Source organism: Folsomia candida, unplaced genomic scaffold (assembly GCF_002217175.1).
Source record: "Folsomia candida strain VU population unplaced genomic scaffold, ASM221717v1 Fcan01_Sc002, whole genome shotgun sequence".
NCBI classification, from domain to species: domain Eukaryota; kingdom Metazoa; phylum Arthropoda; class Collembola; order Entomobryomorpha; family Isotomidae; genus Folsomia; species Folsomia candida.
In genome coordinates, this window is record NW_019091194.1 from 3,116,130 (window position 1) to 3,133,989 (window position 17,860).

Here is a 17,860-nt window from a genome sequence, read left to right on the forward strand (position 1 = left end):
CCCGTGATGCACAAGGGAGCGAGGAGGAACAATTCGCAGAAAAATAATGGCATTATCAATCAGGGCATGCTTGTTCAAAGTCTGTACAATTTTAGGGATAACTTTATTTGCATTAAAGCCTCGTGGTTTGGTTTTTGTGTAATTGTAATCGATAAAAAGCAAACAGAGAAAAGTGAGATTGCTTGTTTTATGTGGGTGATCCTTTACGTAATGGAGTGGGGAAATTGAGACGGTTTGACTTTCCTTGTGTGTGTGTGAAGTGAAAGTGCTCTGCTCAATCTGCGATGATGCAACGCCATAAACCGAAATGTGAAATGACGACCCAACTTTCTCTTAATAAATATGATGAATTTTGGACAATTTTTAACAGATTTTTTCAACAACTTTCCCCTGGACATGACTCATTCATTGTTGATGCATTGTTAAACGTTAATTCACAAGTAATATGCCTTCTTTTTCTTAATGATGAAGGACCGTTCATAACTTATGTAATGCAAATTCCCAACTTTCTAGACCCCTTTGCCCCCTTAATCATGAGACTTATCACGATAGGATATATCTGTAAACTGTACTCTTGGCATTATGCGTTACATAATTTATAGAGACCCCTGACAAAGAATCACGTGATGGGTAAAGTAAGCTTTTAGTCCCGAGTTTAAAATATGTAGCTGCATTCGGCTCTTTGTTTATGAAGAGAAAAAATAGAAATAAAATCAAAAAAAAAATAAAACTTCTTAATTGTAACGTAAATTATTAAGTTAAGTTTCTTGTAAATATTATTGTGATATGTCGTAGAGGAGTTTTAGGTTATGCGATAAGATAGTAAATAAATACTTTTTTCTTAATATTATCATGTCCTTTAATACTTGTACTATTAAAGTTCTTATTAAGTAGCTGTTATTAAGAGTACTGTAGTATTATATAATGGTTAAGAATAATAAAATGTCAAAATTTTAATATCTTGCCACAATTTCCATAGATTAGAAGAGTTTAAATTCTACATTTTAGGGCTCAAACGTCACAAAAATATATTAAGTTGTCTTTTGACTCTTTTGTACTCAATATAAAGACCCGTTATATAAATATTATTGTTTTTAGCAATAGATATAAGATTACATAAGAGACAAATTTTTTGTATTAATTTTGTCGATTGTGGGTGACTAAAGAAAATCAAGGGAAAAATTTTGTGACAAAAAAACGGATTAAAAATGAAGGAAGGAAGTAGCACGGCGACGAGTAGTGGGGGTGGGAGCAAAAGTTCGTCTGCCACACCCAGCCCGATAACCACCTTACAGCAGACACTTTCTAATCAGAATAATCGCGAAAATTCTGGAGGAGGTCATATGAGTCAGCAAGGTCCTATGATCATTAATAACAAAAGCGGCCGATCCCATGTCATTATGAGTCCGGAAGAAGCAGCTAGTGGGAAAAAGAGTCACTGGAGTGAGTTAGAAATTGCAGGTAAAGTTTCAAAAATCATGCATTTTTTATGCTCATTTGCATACAATATGAAAAAAATAGAGCTAATGAGTGTCATTTGTTTCACAGGCAACGTAAGGAACATTTCTCTCGCCCTGTTCGACATGACGCACCTGACTCATCTCTACATCAACGATAATACAGTGACCAAGCTGCCAATGGAGATTGGTCGTCTATATAATTTAGTGCTGCTGGACGCGTCGAATAATAAGTTGCGATGTTTGCCACCTGAACTGGGCGACTTGGTGCGGTTAAAGGAACTTTATCTGGCCAATAATTACATTAGACATTTACCTCTCGAGATGGGGAGGCTGTTTAACGTGCAGATTTTAAACTTAAAAGGGAATCCCTTACCACAAGAGTTACTCCAGCTGCAGTCGGAGGTTAACGGCACCCAGAAACTGTTAACTTTACTTTTGGACGCTTTACCATGTAAGTGAAACTTTTGAACTTTCTTAATTTCGATGAGGTGGAAGGAACTGAGTATGTGCAGAAAATTGACTAAAGGACTCGATAAGCATGAACACGAAACACTTGGAAAGTTAGTTTTAAATAATTTTATCACATTGGAATAATTATTTCATTGCCGGTTTCTCAAATAATGTCAAAAACGCCTGATTATTTTGGAACACTATTTTTCACTGATATTCAAGAGGAATAGTATATAGGAATGGGTGTAACCACATTCTAACTCGGATTAAATTATGTAATAGGTTCAATATCCCGGCAAATTAATTAAATTAACCGTTAGTTAGGCAACATTGCAAAACAATGTATGTAAACAATGAATTTGTTTTATAATTACTGGTCCTAAGCCAGACCCTACCAGGAGAATTCAACGTTGTTGGATAACCGTTATCCGATAACCTCAGTTAATTTTAATTATTTAAATATGAAGGCTATAAAAAATGTCCAATCGTGTTTTGGAAATATTTTTTTTATGAATGCATTTTTTGGCGCGTTGCTATTGATTTTATTTCCATCACATAAAAAATATATCTTTTATTTTGAAACAAATGTGTTGGCGTTGAAATTTAACAGATTTGGGTTTCTCAATTTTCTCAAGTTTCTCAATTTTGTAAATCTCAATTTTGTTCAAAAGGAGAGACACACACGTTGAGTTGAGATGAGACGAGAGTCAAACACGGGTTGAAACCTTCGTAAGTACGGTGTAGAGACAACTGCATTTAACAAAGCGGCTCAACTTTACACATGGTAGCGTGGCCGAGTGGTCTAAGGCGTTAGATTTAGGCTCTAATCTCTTCGGAGGCGAGGGTTCGAATCCCTCCGCTGCCAAATTAAATTTTGCCTCTTCCATTTACGTGCAAATTTCGCATATTTCACTTTTTGCCAATTATACATCACAATTAACCATGTAAAGTATGGTTTTAAGTATCATGGAGCTTATGAATGCATGAATTGTATTCCACTGTAATGAATTCACAAAAATGTTTTAATATTGCAAATTTTTTGCAACTTAAAAATCTTACCAATTTTTATTTATTTTTTGCAAAAAATAAAAGATTGTTTATTGTTTAGATTAATTTAATTCACTTTCTGATATACTTTTAATTTACATAGCGTCACCTTTTTTTTTACAAAAGAGCTGATAATAAATTGCTCCATTTCATTTTTTTACTGCTCCTATTTATTTTTTATTAACCTGCAATAAAATATGGACGACGATATTTTATTTTAATTAGTTTCACCACCGAACCGACAGCAATATTTAAATGTCACCCATTGACCAAACTCCACCAAATAATAATATAATAATAAAAACAGAAAACATTTCACCCTACCGAAAAAAGATGGCAACAAATCGTTGTCCCTCTCTTTTTATAAAACAACATTGTAAAGCAACCTAAGAATTAAGTTTTAAGTTTCTTACATATGCGATAAAACATTACATTATTTATGCGATAATTAAGACATTCAAATCAAAAGTAAGAAGTTACTAAAAGATGAAAGTAACAAAAAAATATATAGGTACGAAAACCTTTCTTTCATCTTCCTACCATGTATGTAAATACACATGAATGAATGAAAGTCATGTTATTACACGATGAAATGTGACAGATATTTCATTTTGTTTGTATCTTCCAAGTTTGTTAAGCATTTTGGTTATATGTATGATGAATTGTTGGTATTATTAACCGAAGGAAATTCTGATTTCGAGATCGCGTTGCCTATTAAAAACTCCAATGTTTGACTCAAAGTTGATGGATTTTGAGCCCCCTCCAGATTCATTGTTCTTTTTGTTTTCCTGCTTCACTTCCTCCTTCTTTGATCCGAACGAGTAGCTTTGATTTGACGCATTTCCCCAAGTCGAGGACGAATTGTTGTTCCCATTATTCGAATAGGACGAGGACGAACTGTTCCACGGGGAGTAGGATGATTTGCTCGTGGGCTTTGTTGGTGACGAGGACGACTGTTTGATTAGAGGTTGTCCAGCGTACAGCATGGAAGAACTGTATCCATTGTTAGAATTTGTGCGAATCAATCCCGGCCTAGAATTATTGAGATTGATTGAAATTCATGCAACGTGAATTTGGTGTCATGTGCTGAATTTAGAGATTCTGTACATATTTCTAGAAATATATATGCAAATTGAATTATTACCCAGTGTAGTAGGATCGGAGCGTCTGCTTATAGTAGTATGCGTCCATTGGAGAATATCTTTAATCGGTTCCGTGTTTTGTGGCGTCGTGGTGTATGATTATTATATTGGCGATATGTACAAATAAGGTGGACTGCCCGAGTGAACTCCGTGGTGATGGCTTTACTTTATAATAAATTACGACAGTATGCGGTGGGTGGGTGGTGCTGCTGTAAATAACGAGTTCGAAATTTTGTTAAGAGTACATTTTTACACCAGAGTAAAAAAAAAAAGAATATGAGATTTTTTTATTACGAACGTTAGAATTCACTTACCTCCGATAATTGCAAGGATTATGATGAGAATATTAGAGAAGATCAGTCATAGTTAGTTTTCAGTAGTAGTCCAAAGGGAAGGAAGAGAGGATGGATCTAGGCTAGCTTAAAAATAAAGTATTTTTAAGCAAACGCACACCCGGTGGATGAAGAAGAAGGTTTGACAGTAAGTGGAAGAGTAAAATGCAATAGCAATGCGGTAGTTAAACTGACCTGTTGCTTGGCTTTGTATGCTTACTTACTTTACACTGCAGTTTTTTTGCTCTATTTAGAACAGAATAAGAGAAGTAAGTTAGTAAGCCTATAAGGGATGCGAGAAGATAAGACAGAGATGGATAGGCATGCAGTATGTACATAGTGTGAAGGATATAACAAGAGATTCTTACCATCAAAGTTAAAAGTGGTTGTTTCTTGGTTCCGTCGTGGATGATATTGTTACTACTTGTCTTCTTACCTGTCCCATTATTGAAACCCTTCATGCACTTTGTGAAAGAAAATGGAGGATGGCTTTTATAACTGCTCGCTTGTCTGAATTTTAATCATTCGTGTAAGTAGTGTCGAAATGTTGTTGAACATGCTGGAAAGAGAAGCAACTGGATTTGAGATCCAGATAGGTGGATAAAACCCGTGTAGAGAGCTTTTGTACTATTCTGTTCATGTGTTTTTTTAGCTTTGTTAGTGGGTTGTTGGGTAAGAAGAGTGTCGATGCTCGGTAGCATATTTAGGTATTTGGTATGTATGTAAGGAGAAGAAGAAGAAGATGATGATGATGATTGACACCTGGAAAGGAAAGTGATAGGATCTCACATTTTTTTAAGATCGGATTTATTCATGCTAAAAAGACGAGGAAAATCTTGAACATACATTTTGCATGATCCCGAATCTCTGTAGTAAAGGTGGTTTTTGGTTTACTATTTGGTTTGGTAGACGAGATGCCAGACAAGCATAAGCTGTATCTCGTATAAACGTGGTAACGTTGCATATCTATGTACACAACTTGGCGATGATAGCTTTTAGAAGTTTCTTTCTTCTTTTTTACTTATATTATTGTTTGCAGTGGTAGTGGTAGTGGCGTTGGTTTGGTTTGGTGGATTGGGCGATGATGAAGAGAGTATAAGTTGGTTTGTTGTGTGGGTAAGATTTTTACTACTAACTTACTTTACTTACTTACTTACATACTTTACAAGTCTTTAACTATCTCGAGTTGTTAAAAGTGTGTCACTTTTTTCTTTGCTCGCTCTAAAGAAGATGATTATGTTTATATGATGTTATAGGCACAATGCAATGTTTTGAATAGGAAATCAACATGTTGCTGCTGCTTTTGAAAGAATTGTAAAAATCTTCAAGGTGCAGAGTTTGTCGTCGCTGTGGTTGTTGGTTGTACGTATTGGATTAAAATATGGTTCAATTTTAGACGCTGGTTTTCTACTTGTAAATATGTACATATTTCTATACGATGATATATCAGCGGTTATCTTCGACAACAACCAGTTTTTATCTGGTTTTATCTACTTTATTTTAGCAAAGAAATGGGGATATCTGCGAAAGACGTGGCACTCCCAAAGATGCCCCCCGTAATATTTTCCCCAATTTTTGATATGTTTTCCTGAGCTAGGCACGTGATTACTTGCTCACGCGAACGGGGAGAATGTAAGTAGATCGATGCAATTAAGTGCAGTGCAACGCGTTGCAATTTGTGTGAAGCTGAATCTTATAAGTTTATCCGCATGCACTTCCGGATTGCTCCACTTCCGCACATTCATTATTTTGTAGGCCTGATTTTTATGGTTTAAAGTCATGGATTAAGAATGAAACTTGTTATCAAGTAATAAATGTGCTTTGCTGTATGTGTATGTATTTTTTGCCAATTTGATTTTGTAATGTGGGAAAAAAATATGACGCTTCTTTGGGTGCAAAGTTTAGATATGTTTTTTGGTTGGAATAAATTTGAATTGATTAATATGAATTGTCGTCAGTGATTGACGTTATCAGAGGCGCGTGTAGGGTTCAAGGATTTTTGAAGTGAATTTATTATCGCAACGATGCGCACAATGAATTTGGATGGGGTCATTCCTGGAACTTTAGACATTATTCTACTTAAAACATTGTATATTTATTAACTTGAATGAATTTGTTAACAATTCTAACATATCTCCTCCAGCTTGTGCCCTTTTGGAACAAATGCTAAGATAGTGCATTCCCCATGCCAAATTTCCGATGAAAATTGGAACTTTAAACAACGGTATGGGTCAGCTTTTAAGGTCACTTTGGTTAAACTTCGCTCACTTTTAGCTACATTCTTTAATGAGAAGTCATGTATCACCGTGCCGAATTTCATCTTTTTAGGATAATTTCTGAAAATCGGTATGGGTAACCCCTTAGGGTCCCTCTAATGCAAATTTTTCCAATTTTACCTCAGAAACTTGCATTACAAGCTATTACAATCGGTGTGTAAATTTTAAGTTTTAAGTTTTTGGTGCATAATACCCCACGCCTATCTTCGAACTTGTTTCCTAAGTTTGTCCAATATGCATATGGTAAAAATTTCGCATATTTCGTCGGACGGGCCGACACGACGGTTTCATAAGCCCTGGCTCGGGCTAAAAATTGATAGTATCAGAACTGTCAGTTGCTAATTGATAAAGTGTTCCTTATGTTGCTAAGACATGTCGAGTCATCATGTCGCCACGTCCTCATCGATTCATAGATCATTCTCATATTGCGGCTTTTTTTCAAAATATTGCATGAAAAAAAATCAAGTCTGGTTGGGTTTGTTTTGTTTTGATACAAATACCGAAAATCTGATTCCAGTGGACTTGACTTCTTCCCACACATACTCGGTCAGTGAAAATTCACCGAAATGGTTCATTTTTACTCCTAGCAGTAAAAAAGTAGTAGTTTATAGTTGGTCTTCTTGAACATGGGTTTCTATCTTGAACATCAAATTCCAACTTTCTTTCAATTTAACGCAAGTACCTCTTTTTCTTGTAAGGTTTTGCATTTTCTTGCTGTGCATATCACCAATTTTAATTCATTCTTTTTTGTCTCTTGTGGATTTTAGTTCCATCAACGGCGACCGCACCCACGCAAAATAATCAGCTAACCTCCCTTAATTCCACCTCGACCGCGACGTCTGCAGAATCGCTGATTTCTCAACAGCAATTAAACCACCACCAACAACAACAGCAACAGGTCATAATCCAGCATTTACAACAGCAACAAGCCCACGCTCAGCAGCATCCACATGGCCAGACGAGGGACTTGACGACACTCCTCCATCACGGGTTACCACATCCCGGACCCCCGCCCAACATGGGGTCTCCCAGTAATTTAGCCCCACCGCCGAGGTCTTGGCTTCCTCTCTCCACTCCGACGAGGTCGCGCCCCTCCTTAATATTTACAGTACTTTGTTACAATGTCTTGTGCGATAAATACGCAACTCGACAAATGTACGGCTATTGTCCCACGTGGGGTATGTTATAAAATTTATGATGCATGAAATGGTAAAAACTTATTCATAATTTGTGTAAATTATGTTTCAGCTCTAGATTGGGCGTACCGGAGGAAGTTAATTTTACAAGAACTAAAGCACTACTCGGCCGACATTATTTCTCTCCAAGAAGTTGAAACAGATCAGTTTTATAATTATTTCCTCCCCGAGCTTCAGCTCGACGGATATGCGGGGATATTTGCGGCGAAATCTAGGGCTAAAACTATGAATGAAAGTGATCGGAAATTTGTCGATGGCTGTGCAATTTTCTATAGGACAAACAAATTTAAATTGATTAAGGTAAGCCTAGGTTGATATGATGTTCTTGTGTTTGATGAGTTAATTGTGATTTCGATTTCAATAACAATTATATTTTTATTTGTAGGAACATTTAGTGGGTAAGTGATGCATATTTTATTTTTTATTTTGCTTTACTTCGTTTTCTTATATTTGTGTTTAAATTTATTCCAGAATTCAACCAATTGGCTATGGCTAATGCAGAGGGGTCAGACGACATGTTGAACAGAGTCATGACTAAAGGTAACCACTAACTGCATACAAAAGCCGTAGCATTTTAGGTTTTCTACTTGACAAGGCCATCCAGATTTTAATCAATGTTTTGAATAAATTTTTCAGATAATATTGGTCTGGCTGCCCTCTTAGAAACTAGGTTAGAAGCTTGGGATAATGGAGTCCCGCAAGAATACACACCACCGCTTCTCGTTTGTACTGCTCATATCCATTGGGACCCTGAATTTTGCGATGTAAAGCTGGTTCAGACCATGATGTTGATGCATGAGTTGAGACTAATTGCGGACGAATTTAATCCTCCGGGCATCTCTTCTAAAAATATTCAACCTAATGATAAAGTACATTTACTTATGTGTGGCGATTTTAACTCTTTGCCAGAGAGTGGTAAGTTAACTAACAGAATATCAAGCAAATAAGTGCAAATAAGTTTTCACTTTTATTTACTTTCGTTTCAGGTGTAATTGAATTTTTGGCCACCTCTCGAATAGCTGTAAAACACCCTGACTTTAAAGATTTAGGATATAAGCAATGCCTGAACAGAATTAGTTATAATAATTCAACTCCCGAAAGAAGCAGCGAAGCGTACACACATGCTTTCAAGTTGAACTCTGCATACAACTCGGAAGTCATGCCCTACACTAATTACACATTTGATTTCAAAGGAATTATCGACTACATTTTTTTCTCCAAACCTAATATGACTCCGTTGGGGCTTTTGGGGCCGTTAGACAATAATTGGTTGAATCAAAATAAGATTGTAGGCGCTCCTCATGCAGTTATTCCAAGTGGTGAGAGAAAGAAATTAAATTTATATCTTTTTAAAAATGCCAATATATGTGTGTACATCACATTATGTAAAGCCATCAAGTTACTAATTTGTTATTTTTTTAAATTATTAGATCATTTTCCACTGCTAGTGGAATTGGAAATGACTTCCGGAGGAGGATCAAATCAACATCAACGCAGATAGTATAATTAATATAATTTATTATCACATTATCAAGTTTTTATAAGTAGCCAAGTGATGAATATCCCAATCTTGATATACTACTAAATTTTACTCTGAGGAGAGCTCAGATAAACCCAAGCGTTGAATATGTTTTTGTGAATGTAGGTTCGGGGGCGCTTCCGTTCCTGTAACAATTACAAATATTTGTGTTTGAAATTAGTTAATGTATACATAAATAAGTAATTGTCTAATAATAATGAGTATAGTGAATTTACGGTATAAATAACTTTTTAAAACTTGTTAAATTCTCCTCTACCACATACCACAATAAATGGTTAAATAAATTAGTTTTTCAAGATTACCAAACCTGCTCAAAATCAGAATGGCATAGAAGAAGAAAAAGATTCAAGAATCACTTACTCGACCTCCCAAGGACAAATCTCGGCCGAAGATGTGGATGATGCTGTCGATTTCTTGCGGCTGAGTTGCTTCTTCAGTTCCGTTTTTTCTTGCGATGTGGATAATGATGTTGATGGTTCTACTGTCGGGACTTGTTGTTGGGCAGTACTATGACTTATTGTTTCTGTCTTTTCCGCCACTTCTACTGCCTCCGGCACAACAGGACGCTCGACTGATGCTTGTCGATACAGTGGGGGCAAGCTTGTTGAAGTTGAAGGGATTGCTTCAGTCACAGAGTGAAGTGAAGTTGAAGGGAGAGGAGGAGGAGGGGATGATGGAAGTATAGCAGCAGAAGGCGGAGATGTGGAAATTGGCGTCAGGGTGGTCGTGGTTAGTTCTTGTGATTTTCTGGAAGCATTGGAACTCTGTTTGGACAATTGTTTCTTCAACTCGGCTTGTAATGGCACCACCGCCACGGGTACTGGAGTGGCAGGAGTAGTAGCTAGTATAACGGATGAAGATGATGACGACGGCATTTCGGCATCCTCAGCAATTTTCTTCTTCGGCCTTTCTTCTACAGTTACCACCTCAACTTTTGTGGATGAATGGTCATCTAGTGATTTCTGCTTTGGTACGACTACTACGTCAGATTTATCTGACTTTAAAGAAATCTGCTTCACAGGTTCTACCCTATGAATTCTATCCGTTGAAGTCGTTCTGTCAGACTTTACGCTACTTGACGTCTCCCACGGGCAACAGACGTCATCCAGACTGTTTTGTCCGGACCTATGTCAATTACGATGAATAATTTCAGGAATTATTTAGAACAATTTGGCATAAATAATTTTAGTTCCAAAAAACCTTACAAGTTCTGCTGATTATTGTCGAGGTCTCCCCTATAGGGAATGTTATCTGCTAAGCTGGACAAGTTTTCTTGTTGGTGCAGACTACTCAAATCTGCAACTTTAACCTTTTGGTCATCAGTCGTACTTGTCTTTTTCTTCCTTTCTACCACAAAACTAAAAAATCTGGAAAAATACATTACAAAATGGTCAAATTAAGACGCATATGCAAATATGTAATGCAGCAGCAAAGAAGGAAGTGTCTAATTTAGATTTTCTCTTTTCTGGGTAAATGCGCATAATGTTTATACAATGGCATTATTGTTTATTGTTTGTTCACTCACTTGTCTAATCGCTTCGAATTGTTCTTGAGACTAACTTGCTGCGACTGGTGCAACAGATTCTTATACTGCTCCGACCTATTGAAGACGACAATAATCATAAATTCTCATTTTCCTCATCAAATTTACGTCATTTAATTTTATTTGACCTTATGTATCTCGGATAGCAGTCTTTTTTTAGGAGAAGCATATAAACGTGCTCAGCAGCCGGATCAAAGGTGAATCGTGAAGGGACAAGATAGTTCAATTCCTTCTGGACTGCTTCCATTGTTACACTGCAGTAAATAATGGCCAAGATTTGTTTAAATCATGTGTGATAAAACTCTTTTAGAGGCATATTGCTGAATTACCGAGTCCTCATGTCGATATTTATCTCACAAGGGGAACCCGGCGATAGGAACTCGCTACATGTGTCAAGTTAAATGGTTAATGATATGACTAAAATTATTATGAGATTCTTAATTATCGATTAACTAAATAATCTTTTTACTTGAAAATTTGTTGGGCTTTGACTCGAAAGAGGGACACGGGGCCGAATTTCATGTCACGAACGGCAAGCCAAAATCGAATATTTTCATGACAATACTCTTTCTTCAGGTATGTCGTGAATTCTCGGACCCCGGACGGGTCGAAGATTAAATCTTCCATTGAAATCGCCCACTTCTTGAGTCTTCGTTCGGTGGGGACGTCAATTCTGCAGAAAATTTACACTCGTATTTATTTGGCACACTTTCACTCTGAAAAAAATGGCGATAAAAATTCCATGAAATCTTACACGTCTGCATTCAAAATCCAAAATGTAGGATCGTCCGAATGCCAAGGATTTGAGGGTTGTCTTTGCACTAGGATGGGGTCGTGTTCATGGTAAGACTCGCAGTGAGAGGATAGCGACTCAAGCGCACAGGAGACCTTGATTCTTGTCCTAATGCAGGAATTTCGCAGTAAATCAACCTCATTTCGCAAGTCTTCTAACAGAATGTTGTTTGTTTTTCGGATGGTTTTGGCCGTGTTTTGTGTATTGAAAGTAGGCGGAGTTTCGATACTACAGTGGACGCCGGGCGGTGGTCGCACGACGCGCCAGTAGGCTCGCTCTTGACTGTCGAGGACTACTTTGTCCTGCTTCTTGCGATCTTTACTGAGTCGAACCTTTACCGAGAAAGTTTAAAAGTTATGTAATTTCCATAATTATTAAAATTTGTAACAAAAATTTATGCACCTGTTCATCCGCCTGCATCGAAACAAAGTCCCACTTGTGACCCAAGCATCTTCTCAAATCATTGTACGCGTCTAGTTCATAATCATCAAGGGCATGTTTCTGCTTGTTTCGAAGGGTTCGTTTAGATAAATAAATTGCATAGTCTACGGAAGTGTCTGTGGCATTGGATAAAGAAGTCCGATTTGGCCAATAGTATGGAGTCTGATAAAAAATTACCATATGTTGACTAAAATGTTCCGAACATTTGTAATAAATCCTACCTGAAATCTGTACAAACTGGAGTCATCCTAATTAAATAAATTATTAACATTAAAAAAATTATTACTATCTACAACCGCTGTAGAACTTCAAAGTTCATTACTCTGAACTACACAATAATTATGCATTTGTCACTCCGGATTTTACATACATTCATCCCCGCACTTGTCACTTGTGTATACTCCTACCTGTTCGCTACTGTACCGCTCATCTAGTACCTCCACCCGCTGTTTTGACAAGTTGTTTTTAGTTCTTTGTCCTAATTTGAACTATTTTTAAAGTTTGTTATCATTAATCAGAATTAATAATGTCGGGGTGTTTGTCAAAAGGAGGAAAGGAACCTGTGTATGCTACTAAATATTATTCAACTAGTAATACAGGTGGAAATATTTATTTTTTAGTTTTATTTTTTAAATAGTGAGCCACCCATTTTGAACTGCAAATGGACCCCTTGCAAGAGAAAGTTTACTTTGAAGTTTTTGTTGGAAAAGCATGAGAAATTGTGTCCACATAATACTCTCCTACACCCGACCCATTTGTCCCCATCAGTGACGATTCCTGCGTCGGAATGTCTCACCACACCCACCAGCTGTACATTTGCCGCATTGACTCCTCCACCCACACCTGACAGTACAGGGTCATCTTCAGAAAATATGTATGTAAATGATGAGGATTTTTTATTCATATGAGTGATCCTGCATGCATTGTAGTGATAAAGTGTACTTTCTTTTAGAACAACTGGGCGAAAAAGGAAGTCGGATGGTTCTCGAGTTGTGTTTTCTACTCCCACATCAAATTCGTCTAAGTATGCACATTACCAATTTGTTGATGTATTAATGAATACTTACGATACATACATTTGTACTACAGGACTAGAGTCAATTGTCCAAAACAGTGCGGAAAGACATTTTCGACAAAAGCAGGCGCGACACGACACGGAAAACTTTGTGGATTGACCGAAGAAGAAAAAAAGAAGGCTATTAAACTCAGGTTAGTTAGTGTTTTATGTTACATCGATTAAGTTATGCACTCATTTATACTCTAATAATGACAGATTTGGAAATGATCCCACACATGTATGTTGCAATTGTGGAGAGGTGTTTGAGCAAACAAATGAAAAAACGGCACATGAAGACAGGTGTGCTCTCACGGAGGATGATGTGAAGGAAAAGTAAGTTTGGAAAAAGAGAGAAAGTGAAAAATTATGAATGTGTAAGGATTATGTACATGTCTTTCCTTTGCTAATAGGTATAAAGATGACCCTGGGCATTTCTGTTCTAATTGCGCCCAGTTCTTTATTCGTACGTCAAACAGAAAGCAGCATGAAAGAAGTTGTGGCGTGACAAAGGAGGAATTGACGGAGGGGTTTGTACGCATATGGTTAAGCCATTAAGTTAAAATATGTATGAAATGTATTCTCGTAGATTCAAGGGCAATAGACGACACTGGTGTTCGAAATGCGACTACTTTTCCGTTAATATTAGCGATGTGATGAAACATGAAGCCATATGTAACAAAACAAAGGAGGAGTTAATGATAGAGTGAGTGCGAATAAGAATATGAGAGTAATTTTTTCATAACTGATTCAAAATTTATCATTAAACTTGTAGGTATAAAGATGATCCGACTCATTGGTGCTCCAAATGCGACTACTTTTCTGTTGATGTAAGCAATATGAGTAGACATAAAGACGCATGCAAAAAAACAAAGGAGGAGTTAATGATAAAGTGAGTACGAATTAAAATCTGAGTAATTTTTTTCATAACTGATTCAAAATTTATCATTACACTTGTAGGTATAAAGATGATCCGAATCATTGGTGCGAACAGTGTGGTCATTTGTTCTTTTGTCGTGTATATCATCAAGAACGGCACAAACTTGGGTATCACACACACATTGATGTTAGAACGATGTGAGTATTTCAAGACAAATGTAACTTTGTAATATTTTGTTTTATGGGGCACATATTTACAGTTGTATTTCGTTAATTTTAGCACACTGCAAGAAATGAAAGTCGTTCATCCTTTAACGCACAATAAAAGCGTAATCGGAGAGGAAGACCCACTCGACCCACTCGACAAGGAAAATTTTGATTTCATTGTTAAAAAGAAACTAGAATGGGCAGACACATTTGCTCATAACAAAGCGGACACCAACTTTGTCTACAGAGCAGCATGTTTGTCGCACTCATTCTCCTCATCATCAACAACGTATTATGATTTCGTGCTTGACCATCCTGAAGAAGTTGGAGCGTACTCAGGAGTGAAAGGAAAATTCAAAGGACTCGACATAAATGAGTGGCACAAACAGTTTTCAGAAAATTCGAAACTAGGTCAAGGTGCTTTACGGGGTCAGCAGGTTGTATTCTTTGGACAGACCTGTTTCAAAGGACCAGACAGCGCGACAGAAGCGAGGAAACAAGAAGCTCTCGAGATTGTGAGTGTTTTTGTTTAACACAATTTACTTGTTGTTAGCGCTAATACAAAATATGCATGTTATGAACTATAGAACTATGGATTCTACGCCAATAAGTATAAAGGGGAGAAAATGTACCACATCAATGCAGAACGAGAGCTGACCTCCTTGTCGTACAATTCGGATGCAGCCATTATGAAAATGTTGAACATGGCAGTAAGAGGGGAGCCCAGTTTATGTCATATAACAGAATGTGAATGCCCAGCCTACTTTCACTTTGAGCTGGACAAGATGAAGAAAGTTGATTTCCGCATTGACAAGAACCGTGTGAAAAAGGAGTCTCCTCCTCGACTACCACCACAGAAAACACGTCCAACAACTGAGGAAAACATCAAACGAGAAGTGGACCGACTGTTCCTAACCCTTAAGGAAGAAATCAGGCTAAATTTAGAGACCAAGTTCAATGTGTACTCGGTGCTAATTGTGAATAAGGCAGATTTCCCAGGCATGTCAGATCCTCGTGATATTTTGGTCGCATTAACGACGCGAAAAGGACTCGTCATGTGTTGCTACAACGGAAAAGGGTTGGAAGCAGCGGATGGTAACATACACGCCCACCATCAGTATGGTGAAAGCACCATCATAAACGAGTTGGGAAAGGGGGACAAAATCGCAATTAAGATCACAAGAATGAGATGCTTTTCCCAGCGAGATGCGGAAGAAAAAGAGGCATTTTTACAAGTAAGTTGCACATTATTGACGAGAATGTGATTGTTAAGTCGTGCCAATTACATTCCAGTTTGTTTATTTTTTAGTACACCACAGGAGTATCAAGCAGGAAGAAATCCCACGGGATTCGCATCGTCCCTATCAATATTAAGATGGAGTGGACCGCTTGGTTAAGATTATCCGATCCCGTTAGAAAATTGGCTCAAGAATGTGGAGAAATTGGCACTAGTCTCTATTCGTTTGCAGATCATCCTGATGCACCTTTGTATCAGGAAGGGGAATTTGCGTATCCCATCGACGTAGCACGCCAAGTCGAAAAAGGAGAAGTCGCAATTGTTAAATTTGTTGATTGTTGAGTTACCTTTTTTGTTTTATGAATTTCAATTGTTTTATCTTTTTTACTGTACACATATGTTGTACCCGGTGTTACTGTTGTGATACTAAATGAACTGTTGTGTATGTCAAACATCGTAATAAATGCTCAACATAAAATATCTAATTAGATAACTACCGTTGTTAAGTTACTTGGTAAGGATTACATATTTTGCACCAAATTATCAACATACCTTCACTGAAAAGTTCATGTTTGGATTGTTGTTTGTCCCCACGGGGAAGAACTGAGAATGAAAACAGGAATAATTCAAGTGAAAATATGAAAATATTATGTCAGTAAAACATTGGAATTTACTTACATAGCCGTGCTGACACATCAGGTTGGCTAAATGGATTGCTTCCACTGGTAGAGATACAAATATTTTAGCATGCATTCGAATTTTAACCCAAAATATCCATCCCAATTTTTTTATTTGGCTTAAAAAAATCCCAATTACCAGAGTCTTCAATGCTTAATCTTTCCATGAGCCATTCGATAATGTCATAACCCGCAAACGCGGCCGGAATGGAGGACAGGAACACTTTCTGACTCCTCACAGGTACGCCCGTCTCCTCGTCTTGCATCTCTTTGATAAGCGACTCCATCTAAAAGAGCACATCATATTCATACAATATTTCCAGAAAATATTTTCAGAAATATTAGACCCCGTCTCACCTTGGAATAGGCCAATGGACGCTTATAAACGATATCCACTTGATGCAGGGGATCCGGAGAGGACGCGATATTGTTCAACAGCTCCATTCTCAACATTTCTCTTACTTTCACTTCAGACTTTTATTTCTGAGAATATCTGTTTCTGGCAGAAAATTACGTAAATAAAAAATAAATCAAAATTATAATTAATCAAGGTGAATTTTAATTAATAATGCCGAGGTTAAATGATCGGCAGTATGGCAGTCAGTTCATTTGTGGTGAGGTGACTACTACGATGCTGTGTATTTTTAAATTAGTACGAAATAAAATTATATAGTACGACTGTTACGGGGTGAAAGCCTGCTGACGCACCACCACTTATTTTTCGTCGGAAGGAGTGCCATGGTCTAAATACGGAATATGAAATTACAGTACGAACTTGATTTGGAATAATTATTAGCTGCTATGTTTACTACTACGTATATGTAAGTAATAGACGTGACCTGCTTTTGGTGTCAAAATACCTGTCACTGACTATACTGCATGTATGTACAAACCACTAAAAACTGTGCATGGTATTACTCGGGTGAAATCGGATCGGTCTTTGCGTTTGCTTTCTCGGGTTTTGCTTGGATTTTGCGAAAGAGAAAGTGAACCGACTTTCCCTTCTGGTAGCTCAGCCACCGTGTATAATACAAATCGTGGTTGCTTGGTTGGCCAGAGTCTTGGGTGAGAAAGTGAGTTTTAGCTTAGTTGGAGAAAATCATCTCCGACCGACCAGAAGAAGAACTCTTCGACCCTCTCGCCCATTCATGTCCGCTCATCCAGAGAAAAACCGAAATCGGGCGAATTCTAATTGGTTTAATTGGACAGTTTGAGATTTTCCAGGAAGAAGATGATGACGAGATAACTTTCTGGGGTGAGATTTGGTTGGGTGGTCCATGGTGTGAAGGATGTGGTTTGATTGTTTATAAAGCGTGGGTAAATTGTTTACATTTTACATTTCAGTGATGATTTCTGAATTTTCTGCCAGAAACAGATATTCTGTTCATAAATTCATGACAGGCGTAAAGTAAAATCCTCCTCGTGAAACATGACGGACACAAATCATCTCTTGTCTCCTCTCTCGACCAGTGAATGAGTAGTAATGCATATGCATACGTTTATATACTCAGAAATGATCCACTTTAGTAGCATGAAGTAAAGGAGAAATGGATGGATAGAGTATTTGTATTTGAAATTTGAACACA

At 37.3% G+C, this 17,860-nt stretch overlaps 4 protein-coding genes and 1 non-coding gene across 9 annotated transcripts; 3 read left to right on the top strand and 2 right to left on the bottom strand.

The window, feature by feature from the left end:
• Positions 1 to 65: 65 nt before the first annotated feature.
• On the top strand, positions 66 to 9,749 carry LOC110845127 (CCR4-NOT transcription complex subunit 6). The gene is made up of 9 exons (XM_022091489.2): positions 66 to 1,461; positions 1,549 to 1,911; positions 7,475 to 7,885; positions 7,956 to 8,203; positions 8,289 to 8,301; positions 8,375 to 8,443; positions 8,540 to 8,818; positions 8,890 to 9,222; positions 9,334 to 9,749. Exons 1-9 carry the CDS (start codon positions 1,209 to 1,211, stop codon positions 9,402 to 9,404), a joined length of 2,040 nt encoding a protein of 679 aa, XP_021947181.1. The 5' UTR covers positions 66 to 1,208; the 3' UTR covers positions 9,405 to 9,749.
• Positions 2,694 to 2,775, top strand: Trnal-uag. The gene has a single exon. It is a non-coding gene; the product is annotated as a tRNA-Leu (tRNA).
• Positions 3,549 to 6,103, bottom strand: LOC110845128 (transmembrane protein 185-like). 4 transcript variants are annotated; one of them, XR_004834142.1, is made up of 6 exons: positions 5,278 to 6,103; positions 4,800 to 5,193; positions 4,627 to 4,677; positions 4,414 to 4,518; positions 4,102 to 4,308; positions 3,549 to 3,989 (listed from the first exon to the last, which is right to left on the bottom strand). XR_004834142.1 is itself a non-coding variant. In XM_035848534.1 (4 exons), exons 3-4 carry the CDS (start codon positions 4,146 to 4,148, stop codon positions 3,632 to 3,634), a joined length of 405 nt encoding a protein of 134 aa, XP_035704427.1. In that variant the 5' UTR covers positions 4,149 to 4,308; positions 4,414 to 4,518; positions 4,627 to 4,675; the 3' UTR covers positions 3,549 to 3,631. The 4 variants fall into 4 exon arrangements, 3 of the variants coding, with proteins under 3 accessions (XP_035704427.1, XP_035704428.1, XP_035704426.1); XM_035848534.1 differs by lacking the exons at positions 4,800 to 5,193; positions 5,278 to 6,103 and having other exon boundaries at positions 4,627 to 4,675; XM_035848535.1 differs by lacking the exons at positions 4,627 to 4,677; positions 4,800 to 5,193; positions 5,278 to 6,103 and having other exon boundaries at positions 4,102 to 4,305; positions 4,414 to 4,620.
• On the bottom strand, positions 9,405 to 17,024 carry LOC110842682 (regulator of G-protein signaling 7). Of its 2 annotated transcripts, XM_022088465.2 has the most exons (14): positions 16,632 to 17,024; positions 16,414 to 16,561; positions 16,276 to 16,319; positions 16,150 to 16,200; positions 12,442 to 12,468; positions 12,182 to 12,382; positions 11,741 to 12,111; positions 11,456 to 11,659; positions 11,316 to 11,369; positions 11,115 to 11,240; positions 10,969 to 11,043; positions 10,649 to 10,810; positions 9,804 to 10,568; positions 9,405 to 9,568 (listed from the first exon to the last, which is right to left on the bottom strand). In XM_022088465.2, exons 1-14 carry the CDS (start codon positions 16,725 to 16,727, stop codon positions 9,508 to 9,510), a joined length of 2,385 nt encoding a protein of 794 aa, XP_021944157.2. In that variant the 5' UTR covers positions 16,728 to 17,024; the 3' UTR covers positions 9,405 to 9,507. The 2 variants fall into 2 exon arrangements, with proteins under 2 accessions (XP_021944157.2, XP_035704425.1); XM_035848532.1 differs by lacking the exon at positions 12,442 to 12,468.
• Positions 12,555 to 16,087, top strand: LOC110845126. The gene is made up of 12 exons (XM_022091488.2): positions 12,555 to 12,784; positions 12,858 to 13,094; positions 13,173 to 13,244; positions 13,310 to 13,429; positions 13,494 to 13,610; positions 13,688 to 13,804; positions 13,864 to 13,980; positions 14,050 to 14,166; positions 14,235 to 14,351; positions 14,434 to 14,875; positions 14,948 to 15,595; positions 15,670 to 16,087. The coding sequence occupies exons 1-12, from the start codon at positions 12,747 to 12,749 to the stop codon at positions 15,937 to 15,939; spliced, it is 2,412 nt and encodes an 803-aa protein (XP_021947180.1). The 5' UTR covers positions 12,555 to 12,746; the 3' UTR covers positions 15,940 to 16,087.
• Positions 17,025 to 17,860: the final 836 nt, after the last annotated feature.

Bases quoted from the DNA above. Each gene is read 5' to 3' on its own strand.
- LOC110842682 (XM_022088465.2), bottom strand. From the start codon at position 16,727: ATGTTGAGAATGGAGCTGTTGAACAATATCGCGTCCTCTCCGGATCCC. The intron at 12,469-16,149 runs GTATGTTGATAA...TTATTTAATTAG, and splicing joins ACATGAACTTTTCAGTGAAG to GATGACTCCAGTTTGTACAG. The intron at 11,660-11,740 runs GTAAGATTTCAT...AATTTTCTGCAG, and splicing joins TGGATTTTGAATGCAGACGT to AATTGACGTCCCCACCGAAC.
- LOC110845126 (XM_022091488.2), top strand. From the start codon at position 12,747: ATGTCGGGGTGTTTGTCAAAAGGAGGAAAGGAACCTGT. The intron at 13,245-13,309 runs GTATGCACATTA...TTTGTACTACAG, and splicing joins CCCACATCAAATTCGTCTAA to GACTAGAGTCAATTGTCCAA. The intron at 13,611-13,687 runs GTAAGTTTGGAA...CTTTGCTAATAG, and splicing joins GAGGATGATGTGAAGGAAAA to GTATAAAGATGACCCTGGGC.
- LOC110845127 (XM_022091489.2), top strand. From the start codon at position 1,209: ATGAAGGAAGGAAGTAGCACGGCGACGAGTAGTGGGGGTGGGAGCAAA. The intron at 1,912-7,474 runs GTAAGTGAAACT...TGTGGATTTTAG, and splicing joins ACTTTTGGACGCTTTACCAT to TTCCATCAACGGCGACCGCA. The intron at 8,819-8,889 runs GTAAGTTAACTA...CTTTCGTTTCAG, and splicing joins TAACTCTTTGCCAGAGAGTG to GTGTAATTGAATTTTTGGCC.
- LOC110845128 (XM_035848534.1), bottom strand. From the start codon at position 4,148: ATGGACGCATACTACTATAAGCAGACGCTCCGATCCTACTACACTGG. The intron at 3,990-4,101 runs GTAATAATTCAA...CAATAATTCTAG, and splicing joins CTCCGATCCTACTACACTGG to GCCGGGATTGATTCGCACAA.